The sequence below is a fragment of the Onychostruthus taczanowskii genome, unplaced genomic scaffold (genome assembly GCF_017590055.1).
Source record: "Onychostruthus taczanowskii isolate IOZ18803 unplaced genomic scaffold, ASM1759005v1 scaffold84, whole genome shotgun sequence".
Classification (NCBI taxonomy): domain Eukaryota; kingdom Metazoa; phylum Chordata; class Aves; order Passeriformes; family Passeridae; genus Onychostruthus; species Onychostruthus taczanowskii.
Genome location: NW_024506332.1, coordinates 1229813 through 1249007, shown reverse-complemented (window position 1 = coordinate 1249007; position 19195 = coordinate 1229813). Strand labels below are relative to the sequence as shown.

Genomic DNA, 19195 nt, shown 5'->3' with positions numbered 1-19195 from the left:
AACCCTTCTGTGCTAGGGGGTGGGGGGTGAAGCGTGGTTTTAGGGGGGATCCCAGGCTGGGGGAGCCCCCAGAAAAGAGGGGGGAGCGTGGTTAAAGGGGGGCGTCTCCACAGTGGGGGAGCCCGAAGAAAGGGAGGGAGGCTCATTTGGGGGGTCCCCAGGTTGGAGGAGCCCGGAGAACGGAGAGGGAGGGAGGGTGGAATGGGAGGAGGGGGAGCCTGGTTTAGGGGGATATTCCCGAGAAATATGGGGGTATGCCTGGTTTGGGGGGGGTCCCCAGCTTAGCGGAGCCCCCCCGGCTGGGGAAACCCGGAGAAAGGGAGGGGGATGCCTGGTTTGGGTGAGGGGAATCTGTTCTGGAGGGGGAGCCTGGTTTGAGGGGGGGTCCCCAGGTTGGGGGAGAAGCGAGAAAGGGCGGGGGCAGCGTGGTTTTGGGGGGCTGTTCTGGCGGGGCACCCCCGTTAAAGGAGGGCCCTGGGGGCTGGGGTCCCTGGAGTGCTCAGGAGGGGGTGTTCTGGTGGGTGACCCCCCGTTAGGGATGACTCTAGTTTTGGGGAGGTCATCCCCTGAGTGGCGGGAGATTGGGGGGCACCCCCAGGCTGGGGGGAGGCTGGAAAATCAGGGGGAGAGTGTGGTTTGGGGGGGTCATCCCCAAGAGAGAGGGGAGGGGGAGGCCTGGAGCAGCTGGAGGGGGGGTCCAGTGGGACAGCCCCCATAAGGGAGAGCCCTGATGGGGGGGTCGGGCTGGGGGGACACCCCCTGTTCGGTCAGAAACCTCTGCAGAGGGGCTGAGGGGCCTTTGGCTTGGGGGGCATCTCTGGTTGGCGGGGGGCGCCTGCGCTGAGGGGCGAGGGGGGCATTTTTAGCCCCCGCTGGTCCAAGAGGATGCAGCCCCCTCCCTCCGTTCTGTGGGATGGGGGCCGTGGGCACAGCGGTGCTGCCTGCCTGGGGGTGACGAGGAGGGGTGACAGCAGGGGACATCCCTTTTGGTGGGAGGAGGGGAATCCCCATCCCGGCCTGGGCCTCATCACACCCCCAGGATCCCCACCCCTAGAGTGGGGCGCTGAGCCCCTGCTTTTGGGTGGAACTGGAGTTCCCCTGAGGATCTGGGGGAAGGGGGGGGATGAGAGCCCTCCCTGCCCTCATCCCGCCAGCCCCCCGCGTCTTTCCTCCCCCAAATCCCTGCTCCGTGTCTGGATGCCCCGCGGCGGGTGCCAGCTGGCCCCCTCTGCGGCCCCGTTATAGTAGGTACTATTTTGGAAAGAGCAGAAGACACCGAAGCAGTTAATGAGGAGAGAAATACGTTAGCGGAGAAACTCCTGGATCGGGAGGAGGAGGAGGAGGCTTGGGGGGATGCACATTTCGCTGCCCTAATTGATCCGGTGCCATCCTCGTCCCCATGCACCGGGAACATCCACTGGGTGCCTCAACTTTCGCCGGGAGGCTCCAAGTTACACAATCACCCCGTTATTAAAGCTCCTCCCGCCATGGCTTCCATCATTCCGGGCCGCTGGAAAGCGGCGATTTCCCAGGAATGGTTGTAATCCACGGCCATGGAGGTGTACCCACCACGCTGCCATCTCTCCCTTCCTCTCTGAACGCGTCCAAGCGATTTCTTTATTTATTTCTTTATTTATATATATATATTTTTTTTTTTCCTTTTTAGCCTTTAGCCCTGTCATGTGGCCGATCACATGTTTGATGTTAATAACCTCAAACCCAGGGAAAGGGGATCCGGGTGGCAGCCGGAGCGTGGAGGCCCCTCGGGCTCGGGGAAGCTCCACGCTGGGAGGGTTTTTTTTATTTTTAATGGGAATAATCCCAAAGCACTCACAGATTTGGGGGGGATCCGGGGTGTGCCGTGGTGTGCCGTGGTGATTTGTAGGTCTCTGCTGTCCGTAAATCTCCTGCTAAATCCCAGGCAGCTGCCTGTGTTTAGGTTGGCCTTGTTCGGGAAAGGTAATGGCAATGCAGCCATTATGATTCAGCTGAGTCGGCCGGATCCAGGCTCTCTCCCTGCTCCTGGGGCTTCCAGATCCCGGGAATCCCTGTCAGGGATCCTGCTGGTCCCTCTCAGGGGTTTGGCAACCCCACAAAAATCCTGCTAATTGCTGTCGTTAATCCCTGTCCAGGTGGGGTGGAGGCTCAGGGCCTGCTCGCTCCAAAATTGCTCCAAAATCGCTCCAAAATCCTCCCAAAGATTGCTTCTTATTGCCCCAGGTGCGCTCAGTGCCTGTGGAAATCTGGGGAGAAATATCTCCTTCTCAGGCCAGGGTTATTGTTTAAAGGTGGTGACATCGTTCGTGGTTATTAATAATTAAAAAGTGAAGATAAAAGCTCATTTTATTCCGTGGAAAATGCCTGCAATTAAGTAGGATGTGGAATTTTAACTATGTTTAACCTATATATTTACATCTCCTGGGCCCTGCAGAACGCCTTAACTGTAATTACGTTATTCAGAGGAAATACAGTTTTGGGCTAAAACTTGTACTGGGAGAGCTTCTTGATTAAAATCACAAATTTTGGGGTGTGTCAAGAATAGATTTTTATTAAAATCTTGAATTTTAATAAATAGGCCGTGAATTGGCCTATTAAAATTTAGTAAATAGGCCATGAATTGCTTTTTTGAAAATCTCCAATTTTTGGGTGCTTCAGGAAAATTTTTAACTGAAATCTTGGCTTTTGGGGTAGGTCAGGAATGGCTTTTTTAAAAATCTCCCATTTTGGGATTTGTCAGGATTTCCTTTTTGTTAATATCTCAAATTTTGAGGCAAGAATTGCTCTTTGTAGTGCAGCTTTTGCAGGAAACTGGTGGTGATGGAGACTGTTAATGTCCAAATTTTGGTCTCCAAAGAGCACTTGGGAAGGTTCTGCTGGAAATCTGAGGAATTGGGGAGTTTGGCTGTCTGCATCAGCCCAAAATTGGGCTTGAATTACCTGGTGGATCCATGGGATTGATGGATCCACATCCTACAAAATCCACATTGTTCAGGCAGGCGGGAATGGTGCTGCTGCAGTGGATGGATCCTGGAGCTCAGGGTGTTTAAAAGAAACCTGCAGAGCTTTTTTGGTTGTATTTGGTTGAGTTTTGTGCTCGTTTTTTGGTTGAATTTTGTGTGCTTCTCCATTCTTCCTGCCAGAAGGTGTAAAATCCTCAGAGCTGTGTCCAGCTGCATCCATGACAGATCCTTTAGAAACCTGGGATATTGGTATTTAGACACCAGAGCAAATAATCCACTGGGATTTTTCTCTATCTGTGTGTAATTATTTTGTGTATCATGGACAAAATGTTGGGAAGCTGCTGGGCCGGGAGCAGCTGGGATGCAGTGCTCTCTTTTTGGAGCTGATGTTGGAAGTCAGAGACATCCCTAATTCCCACCCTGCCCCAGAGTGCCTGGCTGGGATTCCTGAAGTGGTTTCCTGCTTTTCTGAGAAGGGTGAATCCCAGGAATTGTGGTGTAAAGCTGGGGTTGGTGCTGTGGCCAAAGCTGTAAAGGGAAGGGGTGGGTTTTCCCTATTTGTGCTTTGCTGTCCTTTCTTAAGGACTTTCAGGCACCTTTTTCCATGTCCAGTCTGTTTTTTTCCCAAATGGAAGACATTGAAAGTGTGTGTGGGAATTTTAAACCCCTGAAATTTCAGTGTCCACTTTGTGTGGGAACCTCCCAGATGTGTTTCAGCAGGGACAGGGACTTGGGACAAGGGATGGCTTCCCACTGCCAGAGGGTAGGGATAAATGGGATACTGGGGAGGAATTCCTGGCTGGGAGGGTGAGGAGGGGCTGGGATGGAATTCCCAGAGCAGCTGGGGCTGCCCCTGGATCCCTGGAAGTGCCCAAGGCCAGCTTGGAGCAACCTGGGACAGTGGGAGGTGTGGAATGATAGTGGGGTAGGGGGTGGAACGAGGTGATTTCAAGGCCCCTTATCCCCCACCCCATTCCGTAATCCACGATTCCGTGCTCTCACTGACCTGTTTCACACCCGGCCAAGGTTTTTTGGGAACATCCCATAGCCTCAGTGGCACCTCCACCCTCAGCCCAGGTGGGATGACACCCGAGGAGCCTCTCCCTCCTCGCCGTGTGCCTCTGGAGCTGCTGGAGGCACGGAGAGAATCCCACGGGATTTGTTCTGCAGCCTCTGGGGAGCCCAGACCCAGGCTCAGCTCCATCGCTGCCTCCTCAGAGAGTTCAGAGGCTGTTCCAGTTCATCTCTCTGCCTGAAGATGCTTTTGGGGGATGAAAAATGTGCAGCTTTCTTCCCACCTTGTTTTTAATATCATCTACAACTCTGGGAGCTCGAGTGTTGGATATTCTCCAGGTTGGGAGGTGTTGGGAATTTTCATCACGGAGCAGGCGCCGATACGAAAGTCAAAGTTGCTTTTTAATTGAGGAAAATCTTAAATTTAAAGGAGATTATGGGGTTTTAAACTCACTGGTTGGTTTGGCTTGTTTAGTGTTGATGTCTTGCAGGAATTAAAGGATACCTAGGGGGAAAAGGAGCTCTGAAAATGGCTAAAAATGGAATAAAGGCCAAGGTCCATGTGCTCGGACCTTGGGATGCCAAGGGAAAAGTGTGAATGCCACCAGGGTCAAGACGTGGAGGGGGATCCCTAAAAAGCAAGTTGTGTCATAATACAGCAACTTGGCTGGACAGAGCTCAAGGAGGTGTGGGGTGAGGCAGTCCTTCAAGCAGGAACCCCGTGGGATCCCATGGAATTACTAGGGAATGTGGTATTTTGGGGGGGTTTCCAGAAAAAAAAAACCCAAACTTGACCAGGTAATTCCAATATTCTTATTATTGTTATATACAAACAGGAAAGATGCTGTGTTATCCATCAATGGGATGTGCTGGGAAAAGGGGCTGGTTTGGGCTGATTTTGCTGGATTTCATGGCATTTCATCCCAAAAACAAGTGCAGAGGCAAATACCTTGGGATGACAGAAGCTGTTCCTCTCCAGAGTGTTCCTGGGATGCCCCAAACAGAGCCAGAGCTGCCTCATTTTGGGCTCAAACTGCCAGATCTCTGATGCTGGGATACAGGAATGCTCTGCTGGCTAATGAACATGCTAATGAATGTGCTAATTAACAGAAATGCTGGTGGCAAACCCCAAACCCAGCCTCGGGCACAAAACACCGTTGGGGAACAGTGATAAAGCATCAGGGCACATGGATTGGGCTGGGATTTATCCCTTCCCTCTGGGAATACCAGCTGCTTCAGGTGGGTGCTGCAGGTGGGCAGGGCAGGGGGAACCTCGTGCTCCTCAGGATTCCCCTGTTTAATGTTATTTTTCTGCCTATCAGCCTGGGAAAGGTTAATCCCATTTGCCCTGCTCGAGGCTGTGAAGGGCCTTGTGGCAATAAACGAACCCAGATTAATTGGATACCGTGGCAGAAAGGTGTTTTTTTATTTAATGAAAGGTGCCAGAGTGGAGAGAGCAGTGGGTTTGGGGCTGCTCTGGCTGCACAGGCAGGAGAAGGGAAGGCTGTTCCTTAGGAAGTAGGGCAGGGTGCTGGCTTAAAATAGCTCAGAGCTGGGCTGTGCTGAAGGAGCTATTTAGGTAAATCCTGGGGTCTCAGTGGGGGCAGAGCTGCCTGCTAATCTAAAGATACTCCTTGGGGATCTATATTTGTCCGGGATCCTTCCCAGCTTGGCCGGTTTTCCAGGTGTTCCCTGCCCGATCCCGCCGGGGCAGCGCGGGACCGGCGGGCGTGTTTACGGGAGGGGATGGCTCGGATCCTAATGGAATCCGACATCATTAAGCAGCAGGAGTGAGGGAACAGGCCACGTCAAGGCATCACAGTTATCCCATCATGCAGGGCTTGGCTCCCAGGGGCTCCTGGAGGCCGGGATTGCCCTGCCAAAGGGGCACATTTCCAGTGGGTCAGGTGTGGAATCCTGGACGGTTTGGGTTGGAAAAGGATCTTAAAGATTGTCTCATTCCACCTTCCGCTGTCCCACGTTGCTCTAAGCCCCATCCATCCTGGCCTTGGACACTTCCAGGGATGGGGAATCTGCAGATATCCTGTGAAAGCCCCTCAGGACAGCAAGCATGGGGCAGAGGGAGTGATGGGTTGGGGCAGAGTGAGGTGGAGGATGGAGGGTGGATGCTCTAAAGAAAAGGAAATCTCGGTGCAGATTTTGAGGATTTTCCTGGCAGAAGGAGGAGGAGGAATGTTGGGCTTTCTTCCGGGCTGTTCTCCTGATTTTCCAGCCTCTGAAACAAAGCCTCACTGCTGCCTGGTGGGAGCATCAGGGCAGGGGTGGGATGAGGTGATGCTTTAAATCCTTTCCAACCCAAACCTTTCTGGGGTTCTGGGATCTCATCTGACTGGGATCTCCCTGATGAGCTCAGGGGGGTTGTTTGTCCAAAATTCTCCACCAGTCTTCCACCTGGGGGTTCCTTTTAGCATGGTGGGCCTCTAAAATAAGAGTTTAAAGCACTTGCCCTGCTCCAAAGAGGATTTCCCAGGACAAATTTCCCGAGTGGTTCAGAGTGAATTTCAGGAGAACAGGAAGAAGCGGTGTCAACCTAGATTGCTCCACAAAATATTCCCTTTTATCAGCTGCTGAGCATAGCAAGATGTGGTAAAATGGCTTCTCAAACAGAATATTATCCCAAAGGTGATGTCTTGGAAAAATACCACGAGGGTTTCCTGGAGGAAGAGTGACCAGGGCACAGAGGCTGGAATTGCTGCTTCAGCAGTAGCTGGAGGCTCCTCTCATCCTGCTCCATCCCTGGCACGTGCAGCTCTGGGAGGCTGCTCTGGAAGCAGCACTGGGACTGATTTATCCCAGTTTTTTGGGGGGCTGCTTTTTGGTTTGCAAGAGAACTGCTCTGGTTGGTGTCCAGGGTGCCCACTGGGAAGGTTTGAATTCCTTTGAAAGGAATTTTTGCAGCTCCATTTGGACCGTCAGCACCTCGCTGTGGTCTGAGGTGATGTGTGGGTACAGATATTCCCAAACCTGGGAACAGGCACCTTGCAAGGAATATTTTATCCACAGCAGCTGGATCCAGTGAGGATCCCACTCAGGGTGAGGGTTTGAGGCCTGAGATGGTAAGAGAAGAGAAACCAAGGCCCTGATTGTGTCAAAATCCATCATTTTGTGCTCACATTTCCCATTTATCCATGCTGTGACCACTTTTTGCACACACTGCCTGCTCCAGCAGCAATATTTTTGGGGGTTGCTTTGTCCAGGATTCCCACATGGATCAGCCTGTTCCCTGGAGCGAGATCTTGGAAGGACACGGAGTTGTGTTTGCTTAGAGCAGGTTGGAAATGGGATCCAGAAGCCCCTTGGGAGCCGTGGCAGGGTCGGGTTCACATTCCCGGGATTTGCCTTTTCCACAAAACCCCTGCTGTGCCTCCATTAATGAGCTATTAGTGGCCGAGCTGGAACCTTGGCAAACAGGTGGTGAATTTCCCTGCCTGCTGACATCTAGGAATCCCCTCCCTGCTCCTTTGGGGAGCTCACTTTTTTTTTTAAAGTAGCTACAGCTGTTTGCTCTAAACTTCCTCCTTTTCCTCCTCCATTCCTCCTCGTTTTCCTCCCTCCTCCTCCTTTTCCCTCCTCCTTCCTTTTCCCTCCTTCCTTTTCCCTCCTCCTTTTCCCTCCTCCTTTCCTCCCCATTTTTCCTCCTTCTTTTTTCTTTTTCCTTCTCCTTTTTCATGCTCCTCCTTTTTTCCTCCTCCTTTTTTTCCTCAGGCTTTGCAGCATCTCCCTGGAATCCCACTGATGAGAGTGAGACACCAGGTTTGCTGAGTGATGATTTTCTGGGAATACATTGATTTTTAACCTCTGGAAAGTTTGCAGAGCTGGAGGGTCTCAAAGAGAGAGGACTTGCAGGCTGGAATTGGAGGTTTTTGGGCTCTGCTTGGTGAGCTGGCACTCGGTGATGTCCAGAGCCCACATTCCTGGCAGAGGACTCGGCTCTGGACTGATTGGCTCAATGACAATCCCAGGAAAATCCGCATCAGTGCCGGTCATGGGGAGCCAAATCTGAGCTGGGAACTTGATGGGCCTTGCAAGCAAATGTGGATTTTATCACTTCAGGGAGCCTGAGGGTGCCCACTGAGAGTATTTTTGAGGTCTCTGATCCACGGGGAGCCTCGGTGGGGGCAGGAGCCAGACCAACACCACGGATCCAGCTCTGGGTTCAGCTTCGTTGTGGAGTCAGGGCAGGATGTGGGGTGTGAGGAGCCCTGGCTGCCATGCCAGGAGGGCTTTGTGCTGCCTGGGGCTGCCTGGAAGCTGGTGCCTGGTGTGGCTTAAGTCGCCTCTGTTCTAATTAAACCCTCCTGGGTTTAATCCTGCCTGGCTCCAGCGGGAGCAGAGTTCACTCTCCACCTCGTGGGACCATCACCATCACCTCAGGAATCGGCAGTCAGGGCAAAACCTTGGCCCTCAGCTCTGCTGGGGAATCCTCAGCAAAGGCACCTTGGTTGGTCCTGGCCTCTCTGTTTACTGGCCAAATTCCCAGCAGAACCAGGATAGTCACCTGCTATCCCAAAGGTTTTAGGGAGCAGTGAGCACAGTTCAGGGAGCTGTAAGGTTGCAGTGTCTGGTTCTTCCCTCTGAGAGCGGTGAGGCTCTGGGGTGGTTTTCCCAAAAAATCTGTTCCTGCCCCATCCGTGGAAGTGGCCAAGTCCATCTTGAAGGTCCCTTCCCACCCAAACCATCCTGTGATTCTGTGGTATTTCCTTGGAAATTCCTGGCTGGCCTTAGGTCTGTGTGGATTTTGAGCCTCTTGGCTCAGTGTCCCGTGTTTCCGTGGGAGCCGTGAGCGCGGCCGGGGCTGTGCTCTGTTTGTGTTTGCATTTCCATACACAGAGCTGTCACCTGCTTTTTTTAGCCTTAAATGCACCTGGCTCCTGCTCAGCCCCAGGGCCTGCCAGCTTCTCCCAGCGTGGCCTCAAATTTTGGGTGTTACTCCTCGGAGTTGATGAGGCAGGGACAGGTTTTCTGCTGGGAATGGCTCCGTTGCTTCATCCCGGCTCTGGTTTGGGCTGGCTGTGACTGTCCCCTTCGAAGAAATCATTCATTCAGCTCGTACAATGCAGGTATTTTTAGGGTTATTGTGAGGAGATAATTCTGGTTGTCCTACAAAAAGGAATCCGTGGCTCCAGGTGAGGATCAGAGCCAGCTCTCCAAACCAGAAGCGCCCTGGGAGGTCGGATTCAGCTCCGAGGAGTTCTGGATAAAACTGGGACGTTATAAACTCCATCCATTCAAAGGAGCTGCTGTTCCAGAGGAATTCAGATAACCCCAAATCTCGTGGTCTTCCTGCAGCACTTCCAGGGCTGAGAAGCAGAACTCTGGAATTTTTTATTTCCCCTCTATTTGGGAGTCTCTGGAGCTTCTGAAATGTGGAGGTTCCTCACCCAGAGCAAAAAAGGATTGGAACATGCAAAAATTTGGAGGAAAACGGGTGGAAATGGCAATAATATAATAATAATAATTCCTGGCTCTTGCTGCTTTTATACATGAAGATATTTACTTTATTTGGAGATTTTTCTTTGACATTAATGTTTATTTTAATAAGGGCGATGTTAATTATTTCCTCAGGTGGGAGGTGATGAAGGTCCTTTTTTTTTTTTTTTTTTTTTTCCACAGAGTTCCTGCAGCTGGAACGAACAGTTCTGTGCCGTGGCAGGGTCAGGCTGCCTGTGCCAGCCCTGGAAAATGACACAAATTATTTGTCAGGGCTTGATCCAAGCTTGGAAAAATCAGGGTATCGAGCTCACACACACCTGATTCATCAGGTTCTCACATCAGGGCACCTCAGGGGAGGAAAAACCTCCCAGAAACCAGGGTGGGGGTTCTTAAAGCAAAGAAAATTTTGTGTTTAATGACCAGAAATTCATGTGGTTCAATCATTTTGGGAAAAAGAAAGGTTATTCCAAGGAAAATAGGATGCTTGCTGATAAATAGAGTGGTCAGGCATTGGGAGGTGGTGGAATTCCCATCCCTGGAGGTTTCCAAGGAATGCCTGGGCCTGGCACTCAGTGCTCTGAGCTGGGGGTTGGTCACAGATTGGAATTGCTGACCTTGGAGGGTTTTTCCAAGCTGGATCGTTCTGGGATTCCAGCATCACCCAGCTGCTGAGATCCAGCCTGTCCTTGCTTTTGTTCTGCATCTGGGATGGAGCAGCAGGAAAAGCAGGGTGGCTTGGAGTGACAGTGACATCCATCCCCTGCCTCCAAGGGTTTCTTCCCTGTTAATGACTCTGAAAGCTGAAAATCCACCTTTTTCCCAAAAAAAAAAAAAAAAGCCATTTCTGTGGCCTTTCCGTGCTGGATTTCTCCACATGATTCCCTCCAAGCCCCAGACTCAGCTTTGAATAGATGAATGTAGGTTAGGTGTGAATGGGAATAAAATCTGGGATAAAAATAACATTGGGCTGTTTGGAAATTGGGAAAGAGGGGGGAATAAACCCCACCCTGCTGCTTGTGCTGTGCCCAGCTCAGCCCTGGAGCTTCTCCCTTTCACAGGGGTTTGGGTGGCTCCTGGTGGACTTTTCCTGGCAATGTTTTTACCTTTGCCAGCCCATCCAGCTTCCTCAGTGTCCAAATCCTGGGGTTTGCCCCAAAATGTGCTTTTTTTGCTCCAAAGTGCATCTCACCATCTGCTCTGTGCTGAGGAGCAAGCAGGGAAGGGGCTTTGTTTGGATTCCCTCCCAGATGTGCATCAGGAGCTGCAGGGAGACCTCTCTGGAGTTTGTTTTTGTGAATTTCGAATCCTGGGGGGTTATTTTTTGGGGATTGAGGGCACCCCTTTTCCCTGCAGCCCCCGGGAGCAGCGTTTGGCCAGCGCTGCCGCTCCAGGCACGGAGCTCCTGCTCCTTTTTCAGTAATGAATCCGCCTCAGCTGCTGCCTCCAGCCATCCCAGGGACTCTGGGATGTATAAACAATCATTTGTGGATCACTCTGTTTTCTCTGTCTGGAGCTGGGGATGGGGCAGCCCTGATGAAGCTGAATTTTAAGTGCATTTTAAGGACAGAGGTAGGGAGGAATGGGATTTTTTTTTTTCCTGTGGGATTTTCATCTGGTGCTGAGGGATGAGTGCTGCTGGTGGTGGAAAAGCAGCTTTTTCCCAAATTCTTTCATTCTTAACCATTCATGTCCTCTCAGAGTGTTGCAAACACCCCCTTTGCTCGTGGCCTGGCAAATAAAATCTGTGTTAATTTGGCAGGAAATGGAGTCTTGCCCTGGAGTCCAGCAAAGAGATCCCTTTGATTTTCCTTTTAATTTCCTTTTCGTTTTCCCTTGGGCACACCTGACCTTTTTTTTGATCCATTTCACACCTCAAACTTTGCTTGCTTTTGTGTCCTTTTGTTGTGGATTGGCCCTCAGCACGTGTCCTGTTGGTGGAGCAGGAATTGCCTTTTTTTGGCCGTGGGTTTGGATGCCCTTGGTGGATTTAGAAACCCCAGCCCTGCAGATTTCACTGTTCAAACAAGACTGGGTGCAACTCAGGTTTGTGTGCAGAGAGAAGGTGGCACAGAGGTCACAGGGTTTAATTCTTGGAATGTTGGGAGTGGTTTATTCATCATTTTCATTAATTATTTGGTAGCTGGCTCTGAGGATGAGCTTAACCAGGACCAGCCGTGGAATTGCAGTGACAGGAGCAATGGATTTGAGCTGAAAAGGGAAATTTAGGGTGGGTGTAGAAAAGGAATTCTTCCCTGTGAGGGTGAGGAGGGGCTGGGATGGAATTCCCAGAGGAGCTGTGGCTGCCCTGGATCCCTGGAAATGTCCCTGGAAGGCTGGATGGGGATTGGAGCAACCTGGGAGAGTGGATGCTCCTTCCATCCCAAGCCATTCCACAACTCTGATTTTTTTTTGGTGTGTGTGTGAGATAAGGACTTACCTCCTCATTTTTCAGATAGGAGCAGGAACTGGGTGAGTCTCTCCACCCTTGTCAGTGCCCTGGAGGTACAAAATTCCAGGTCAGTTTGCTCTGAGGGCTGTTCCCACTGCTGGAGAGCCCTGCCTGGCTGCAGGAGCATCCTCTTCCTCCTGTCCAAGAGAATGGAGCGTGGAGAAGGATAAAATCGAGGTATTTAATTAAACTGCTGAAACCTGGCAGAACCAAGGAGGAGCCAGTTCCTGGTGGTGCCCAGCTCCTTGTGGGAGTGGAGCTGTGCAAAGCCAAGGAGGGAACTTACATAAAAGTTCTTGGCTGAAGCCTCAGATTTGATCTTGCATAACTTTGCTCCCTGGGGCTACCAGGAAAAGGCAAAGGCAGGAGCTTCCCTGGATCTCTGGGTGGGCAGTGCTGTCCTGGGGTCACATCCCATCTTTGCTGAGCTCTCCAACCCCGCTTCTGGGGCTTCTCACTCCCTTGGTGAGGCTCCAGAGGTGTTGGCCATGCTGGAGGGCCTGGAGTGCTGGGGAATGTGGAGGTGAATGGTTTCTGTTTCTCTCCTCCCTTGTTGTAATCATTTGCCCTCCGAGTGCTCCCTGGCTCCCTTTGGAGTCATATGCCAGAACAACCACAAGGTCTGTAGCACTTACAAATCATTTTCCAGCCTCTCAGTGTCCCAAAAAAATCCCTCATTCCAAGTCCTGGACTTGCATTTCCACCTTTTTCCTTCCTTTTGCCCTCCCTCATCCCAGCTGATCCTGTTGGTGCCAGCCCCACATCTTCCCTCATTTCCTCCCACAGCTCTGCCAACCCTGCAGTGACCCAGAGGCGAAAAATCCTTCAAAATTATTTTTTTGCTCCAGAAGGGTCTTTTTTTTTTTTTTTTCCTTTTGAGCTGAGCAGTGGATGCAGCAAAAGCCCTGCTCCAGCCCGTGTTGGTTTAAGCAGGACTGGTTTAATTGTCAGCTTGGTGGGGAAGGCTCTGGAGCTTTCCAGGCACGTGGGACACAGAGCACAACTTCCAAAGGGATCGATGAAAGCGGGGCCACCTCGCTGCAGGCACCAGCTCCCCTTTCATTAGAGCCACTCCTGCAGTTCCTGTGATTTGAAAATTGATGTTCAGCTGTAAAGAATCTCTTGTGCCGCCTCTCTGCGTTTCCTCTTGGGGGTTTTCAGGGTAAATTGCTGCTGGATTTGCATTTAAAAGGGAGCCGCGGCACCGCTCTTCTCCCTGTGTTATTTGGCCAGCTCTGTCCTGGAAAATTCAAAATTCAATATTTTAGTGTCTCACGGGCTCGTTCAGGTTGGAAGAGAGCTCCAGGATCACCAGGTCCAAGCTGTGCCCAGTCCCCACCTTGTCACCAGCCCAGAGTGCTGAGTGCCACTTCCAGGTGTTGTTTGGACACCCCCAGGGGTGGGGACTCCAAACCTCCCTGGGCAATCCCTTCCTATATTTAACAGCCCTTTCCAGGAAGAAATTCCTGCAGATGTCTAACCTGGCACGACCTGAGGCCGTTCCCTCTGCTCCTGTCCCTGTCCCTGGGATAAGATCCCAGATTCCCCTGGCTGTCCCCTCCTGGCAGGAGCTGTGCAGAGCCACAAGGTCCCCCCTGAGCTCCTTTTCTCCAGGCTGAGCCCCTTCCCAGCTCCCTCAGCCTCTCCTGGTGCTCCAGCCCCTTCCCAGCTCCGTTCCCTTCCCTGGATTCACTCCAGCCCCTCCATGTCTCAGTGAGGGGACCAGAAGTGGACACAGCCCTCGAGGCACCTCCCAGTGCCCAGCACAGAGGGACAATCCCTGCCCTTCTCCAGCTGCCACCACACTGGTTTTGATACAAAAAATACACTCTTTTTGATACAAAACCCTCTCCTCCAGTCACATTCTTGTGCCTGGAATGAGGTATTGAGGTGAAGAGGAGCAAATTCTGCTTTTTGGGGGTGAAGCTGTTTGAGGTATTGGGGCAGAGAAAATTCTGCTTTTTGGGGGTGAGGCTTTTTGAAGTATTTCCAGCTCCCTCAGCCTCTCCTGGTGCTCCTTCCCCAGCTCTGTTCCCTTCTCTGGTTCACTCCAGCCCTCAGTGAGGCTCCCAAAACTGGACACAGCCCTCAAGGTGTGGCCTCACCAGTCTTTGCTGGGTGATGGATGAGGTCAGGGGTTTGATTTGCATCCAGAGGTTTGATTTGCATCCAGAGGTTTGATTTACATCCAGAGGTTTGATTTGCATCCAGGGGTTAGATTTACATCCCAGGTATTTTCCTGGGGGTGTGAATCTGCCTTCCACGCTCCCAGGAGAAGCAGAATGATGGAAGTTCATTATCCAGTGGCTCTCAGATGTTTTTGGAAGTGCTTGCTCACACCCAGACTGGCACCACCATGGCTCAAATCCCCATGAAAGCCCTGGTGCATTCCAGATTTTGGGATATTTTGGGGGATGCCAGGTAAGGGTGGGAAGGTGTTTCCATCTGCCCCCATCCCTACAGACTGCAGAGCTTCCAGCACTTTTTGGGGGAGGTTTGTGCCTTGTCCCCGAGGCTGGGGGGTGATGCCAGCTCCCTGTGGGGTCTGCACTGGGGTAAGAGGCTTTTCTTGGAGCTCTGGGTGGAGCATCCCAAAGCAAACCCCATCCCAGCATCTCCTCCTCATCCCAGCTGTGCCTGGAATCGTTCTGCTCCCACCATGGCCAGGGGCTGCTGAAAGAACTGAGCCCAGAGGGTGAGGAAATCCTGCCTTTACTGATTTGGGGAGCAAATGGAGGATCTGAGAGGATCCCTGGGATAAGATTCCCATCACTCCATGGGTTGCAGGAGCTGCTGGCAGCCAGGCCACACACTTGGGGTTTTATTCCCAGTTCTTCCCAAACATCCAGGCCTCCTTCCTGGAATTAATTTTAATTCAAGACACTACACAGCCATTAAATGTTACACCAGGCTCATGCATGCTCCCATCTTTTTTAAATTAGCCAGGCCTGGGAGAAGGGAGATGAGGAATTCAGATTTTTACTGAAAACTGATTTTTTTGTTCTGTTTTTTTTTTGTTTTTTTTACTTAATTTCTGCTAGAGGTCACCTTCTCCCACACCATCCTCTTCCCTACCATGAAATAATGATGATAATAATAGTAATAACAATGACAATATAGCAGTTTTTGATGGGGTATTTTCCATCCAGAGTTAAAAACTAAGGAACATGCTGCAAATAGCTGAGGCCTTAACTTACCTTAAATATTGGATTCCATCAAGATTTCCAATTTCTAATCTTGGGGTGAAACTTTCTGAAGTATTGGGAAGGGCAGATTCAGCTCTTTTTTTGGGGGGTTGAAGCTTTTTGAAGTATTGGGGCAGGGAGGAGCAAATTCTGCTTTTGGGGGTGAAGCTTTTTGAGGTGTTGGGGCAGAGAAGGGCAAATTCAGCTTTTTGGGGGGTGAAGCTTTTTGAGGTGTTGGGGCAGAGAAGGGCAAATTCTGTTTTTGGGGGGTGAAGCTTTTTGAAGTATTGAGGTGAAAAGGGGCACATTCTTTTTGGGGGTGAAGCTTTTTGAGTTATTGGGGCAGGGAGGAGCAAATTCTGCTTTTTGGGGGTGAAGCTTTTTGAGGTATTGGAGCGAAGGGAAGCAAATTCTGCTTTTTGAGGGCATGTGATTTCCTGATAAGGAAAGATTTTACCTGTTGGTCCTCCTTCCTGGCTCACTGATTCCTGGTTGTGCTGGTATTTCCATGGAATCTGTTCTGCCTTCCAACGCTGACTGTCCCCTTGGCATTGCAGCTCTGGCACAGCTACAGGTGGCATTTAGGCTGCACCAAGAGGTATTTTAACCAAGCAGAGGGGTGAATCCAGCAGCTCTGGCAGCTCAGCTCTTCTCTCACTCTTTGGGAGCATCGTTTCAGTGGGAATTCCATTTCTGGGTGTCAGCTGGAGGCTCGGGAGCAAAGCCCGTCGTTCCCTGTCCCCGAGAAGCGCCGTGTCGCTGACTCCTTCCCTCCCCTTGCCTTTCCAGCTGTCCCATTCCCTCCCACGCAGCGGCTCACTCTGAAGGAGGTGTTTGAGGATGGCAAACCGAGGCTCGACGTCCTCAAGAGCCACTTGGTGAAGGAAGGGCGGCTGGAGGAGGACGCGGCGCTGAAAATCATCAACGACGGCGCCGCCATCCTGAGGCACGAGAAGACCATGATCGAGGTGGAGGCTCCAATCACAGGTCAGAGCTCATGGCTCAATTCCTGAATAACAACCTGGATAACCCCAGCAGGTTTTTAGTTTTTTTTTTGCCCTGTTCTTTCCACCCACGAGGTTTTTTAACTCTGCAGAGCTCTCAGAAGAGAGGATTTTGCCGGTGCTCGCTCTGCTCCTCGCTGCTTGTCGTGACCTTGCTTTTCTTAGCGTGGTAATTCTGTCCCTCTTTTGTGCTGTTCTTCCTCCCCCAGTGTGTGGTGACATCCACGGGCAGTTCTTTGACCTGATGAAGCTGTTTGAAGTGGGAGGATCACCCAATAACACCCGCTACCTCTTCCTGGGGGACTACGTGGACAGAGGCTACTTCAGTATAGAGGTGACCAAGGAAGTGGAGCTTGGGGTTGCTGGGGATAAAGGAACCCAAAGTGTTGAACCTCAGTTAAAATGCAGCTCAGTCAGTTAAAACCAGCTCAGAATCGGTTCAAATTTGGCTCACAATCAGTAAAATTCAACTCCAAATCAGTAAAATGCAGCTCAGAATCAATTGAACGCAGCCCAGATTCACTAAAATACAAAATCCAAATCAGTAAAATTCAACTCAGAATCAGTTCAAATGCAGCTCAGTAAAATACAGCTCAGAATCAGTTAAAGCCAGCTCAAAATCAGTTCAAATTAAGCTCAGAATCAGTAAAATTCAGATAAGAATCAATTAAGTGCAACTCAGAATCTGTTAAATACAGCCCCAAATCAGTTTAATGCCTCTCAGAATAGCTAAAATGCAACTCAAAATCAGTTAGATACAGCTCAGAATCAATTAAATGCAGCTCAGAATCACTAAAATACATATCAAAATCAGTAAAATTCAGCTCAGAATGAATTCAAATGTAGCTCAATAAAATACACCTCAGAATCATTAAAATGCAGCTCAAAATCAATAAAATTCAGCTCAGAATCAGTAAAATGCAGCTCAAAATCAGTAAAATTCAGCTTAGAATCAATTAAATGCAGCTCAGAGTCAGTAAAATGCAGCTCAAAATCAGTTCAAATGTAGCTCAATAAAATACACCTCAGAATGAGTAAAATGTAGCTCAGAATCAGTGAAATGCAGCTCAGAATAAGTTCAAATGTAGCTCAATAAAATACAACTCAGAATCAATTAAACACAGCTCAAAATCAGTGAAATACAGCTCCAAATCAGTAAAATTCAGCTCAGAATGAATTCAAATGTAGCTCAATAAAATGCAGCTCAGAATCAGTTCAAATGCAGCGCAATAAAATACAGCTCAGAATCAGTAAAATTCAGCTGAGAATCAGTAAAATTCAGCTCAGAATCAATTAAATCCAGCTCAGAATCAGTAAAACACAGCTCAGAATCAGTAAAACACAGCTCAGAATGAGTTCAAATCCAGCTGAGAGTCAGCCCAAACACCCAACCCCAGATCTCTCATGCTGGATTTACCCTCCAGTGGAATTCTGCATGGGGTGAAGGCAGTGCTGATAACTCCCTGTGGGATTTTGGGCAGGAAAATGATGTCCCCATCCTTGGATCCTCAGGCAGTGGCAGGGATGGGGTTAATGCCTATCCTCTGCCTTCTGGGGTGGTTTTAATGTCACTTGGAGCTGTCACTCAGGGACACAAGAGGGACAGTTGATGGTGCTTGTGCAGGCAACAGGATCCTGTGGGTTCTGGAGGTTGGGATTGAAGGCACTTGAGATTTTAGTTCGTGTTTGGGCTTAGGTGTTTATTGTTTTTTATCAGTGAAATAGTCTCACAACTCTGAGTTTTGTAGCTTTTTATTAGTAAGGCACAAAATGGCTATTTCTTGTTACAAGGTCTTTTAAGACTAAACTATCTAATTAAGAAATGACACTTAGATTATTTTCCTTTTTAACTTAGTAACTGATCTTTCAAAGCTTGTAATGTGGACTTTTCTGTCTAATTACAAAATACCACCCAAACCCTTGAAGAAGAAGGAAGAAGAAGGTAAAGAAGAATAACCTGACTCTGCCCTAAAACTTTTATCTTGCTTTATATTTATTTCTATATTCTAAAACTCTAAACTCTTTCAAGTTTTCTACTCTGTGATATCACACACTTCTAACCAACTCCACACCTGTAATCTCAGTGTTGTCAATTAATTTTGGAAGTCTTTTCTACAGCCTCAGGTGAAAGGTAGAGTTCTCTTGTGGGTCTGTGCCTTTCAGCACAGAAAGTTTAAAATTCTCAGCATCCAGGGTTCCAACAGGACCCCACCAGGCAGTGGGAAGCAAATGTTGGAAAAGCTGCAGGATTCAGGATGGAACAGGAGGAGGAAGGGCCACGTGCCTGAGTCACTGCTTCCCTCTGCAACCCTGGAATGGGGTCAGGAGAGAGGAGCAGAAGTCACCTGGGCTGTGGCAGCTCCCTGGGATTCCATGCCCAAGAAATTGGGAGGACAAAGGATGGAGTGGAGCCCAAAAGGATTGAGAGCAGCCCCGTGGCTGCTGCTGGCTCAGTGGAGACCTGGGATGGGACAGGAAGGGACAGCTCTTAGCAAATGCCACAAATCCCAAGGGATTGCAGCCATCTGGATTCACAGAGGCAGGGCTGAGTGGAAGTGGAGCACTTCTCCCAGTTGGAAGCAAAGTAAGGAAAGGCTTTTGGGGGAGCAGGGGGCTGAAATGTGGCAGAAATCAGCTGGAATAACAGAAGGGGTGATTTCTCTTGGAAAAAAGAGGCTGCAGGAGCAGCTGAGCTGAATCTTCCCCAGTGAAAATTTTTGGGAAGGAACTGTCAGGGATGAGTGCAAGGGGTTCCTTGAAGGATTCTGCAGAGGATTTAGGGAGAGCAGGGCTGACAGCTTGAGCTCCAGCAGCCCCTGGCTCCCCTCCAGCCCCACGCTCTGGAATCCTGACAGGGAGCCAAGGTGTGACGAGGAGCAGCTTCCGGGGCAGCGGGGATGGGTGAGGCAGAGCTGGGGCTGGGGCTGCTGGGATCTCTGGGATTTGGGATGGTGCTGCCAGGAGGAGCCCCCCAGGGAGGAAGGGGAAGGACACATCCCACTGTTCCTCTGGATTTGCAGTGTTCACCTGGAAAAGGGATTATATTCCAGAACAGCAGCTCCTTCTGAGAGAAAAGGTGGATTTTTTTTATTGGTGTTAACCCATGAGCCTTCAAATGAGAGCTGTTGG

At 50.2% G+C, this 19195-nt stretch overlaps 1 protein-coding gene across 6 annotated transcripts in view; it reads left to right on the top strand.

The window, feature by feature from the left end:
- Positions 1-19195, top strand: part of PPP3CC (protein phosphatase 3 catalytic subunit gamma) — a 38516-nt gene that overhangs the window by 344 nt on the left and 18977 nt on the right. For all 6 annotated transcript variants that reach the window (XM_041424815.1, XM_041424813.1, XM_041424811.1 and 3 more), the window contains exons 2-3: positions 15852-16049; positions 16276-16400. In XM_041424815.1, the coding sequence (XP_041280749.1) occupies positions 15852-16049; positions 16276-16400 (323 nt within the window). The remainder of the gene's footprint in view (positions 1-15851; positions 16050-16275; positions 16401-19195) is intronic.